The sequence below is a fragment of the Apis dorsata genome, unplaced genomic scaffold (genome assembly GCF_000469605.1).
Source record: "Apis dorsata unplaced genomic scaffold, Apis dorsata 1.3 scaffold_415, whole genome shotgun sequence".
In the NCBI taxonomy this organism is placed as follows: Eukaryota; Metazoa; Arthropoda; class Insecta; order Hymenoptera; family Apidae; genus Apis; species Apis dorsata.
In genome coordinates this window covers 72,988-74,347 of record NW_006263670.1, presented here as the reverse complement: position 1 = coordinate 74,347, position 1,360 = coordinate 72,988, and the positions used below count along the sequence as shown (strand labels likewise).

Below are 1,360 nucleotides of genomic sequence, written 5' to 3'. Positions count from 1 at the left end.
AAAAATATTATAAAATATTTTATATGTTTTATATTAATTACATTATATCGTTATATTTTATTATACATTATTATATTTTATTATATTATATTATTATATTATTTTATTATATTATTATAATCTTTATAGAAAAAGTAGATTAAATAATCAAAAAATAATATTGTTTTTTAGAATAATGTTTTAAAAATTGTTTTTAACAATAATAACCAATTACATACTTAATTACTCCCTCTGAATATAAATCCTCAATTTCCTTTGTATTCAAAGTTTGAATAGCTTGACTTTTAACTTCAACTTGAACTTTCATATTATTATCAATATCCCCAATTGATTTACATGAAAAATTAGGATCCGATGAAATTTTCTCATGTAATTTTTGTATAGTTTTATGCAATCCCTTATGTTCTTTCTTTTTTTCTTTATTTATTAAATTTTTATTTGATGAATATATTGCCTTTTTTGTAGAAATATTATTTTTATTTAAAGCTGAAGTACTGAGTTTCTTATATAGTTCTTGAGATTCTACTTTATTATTTACACTATTTGAATTCACATTAGTATCGTCATGTCTTTTTATACGAAAATTTGAATTAATTTTTGATAAAACATTATCATTATTATTGTTGTTATTGTTGCTGTTATTGGTGTTATTGTTACCAATAATTTTTTTTTTGTTATATTGTGATTTTTCTTCTATTCTTTTATTAATATGTAAATGTTCTATACGACGAAGATTTTTTACATTTTCTTGTATGAAATTTTTTCCTTTTATCGATTCTATATGAAATACAATACGAAATATAATATTAACTACTGAACAATTTCAAATAAAAATAATAATTATAAATAAGAAACTATTGTTTTAATGTCTTTTAATAATAAATAATATGTAAATGACATACTTGAATCAGGAAAAATGCCCTTTAACGTTGTCATCTCAAAGTATTATTTAATACTGTCTAGAGGTGAACTTTTTTCTTCTTTTCATTCATCCATAAAATAAATAATATAATATTACAACTGTAATATTTTTAACTGAATAATTTTTAATGCATAATTTCAATTATTTCATTGAGCGTAACTAAATAAACAATGTTGTTTATGAATCGAAATACATATATATTTATATATATATAGTATGAATATATTTATATGTATATTCATACATATGTGTATTCAATTCATACTACGCATCAAATTAATGATAATGAAAAAATAAACAAATTATTAGCTATCAAAATATCAGTATTAGGAGTAATTTACATCTTTGTACACAATGTTTCTATAATATATATATATATGTTGAAATGACAATAAATAACAAATACAATTGTATTTAGAAAATTGAAATGATAAAAGT

At 18.8% G+C, this 1,360-nt stretch overlaps 1 protein-coding gene across 1 annotated transcript in view; it reads right to left on the bottom strand.

Moving 5' to 3' along the window:
• Nucleotides 1–1,132, bottom strand: part of LOC102679068 (uncharacterized protein MAL13P1.304) — a 3,398-nt gene extending 2,266 nt beyond the window's left edge. Inside the window, exons 1-2 of the mRNA XM_006619411.2 lie at nucleotides 903–1,132; nucleotides 219–777 (exon numbers count right to left, since the gene is read on the bottom strand). Coding sequence (XP_006619474.1) covers nucleotides 219–777; nucleotides 903–936 — 593 coding nt within the window. The 5' untranslated portion in view covers nucleotides 937–1,132. The remainder of the gene's footprint in view (nucleotides 1–218; nucleotides 778–902) is intronic.
• Between the last annotated feature and the right edge of the window lie 228 nt (nucleotides 1,133–1,360).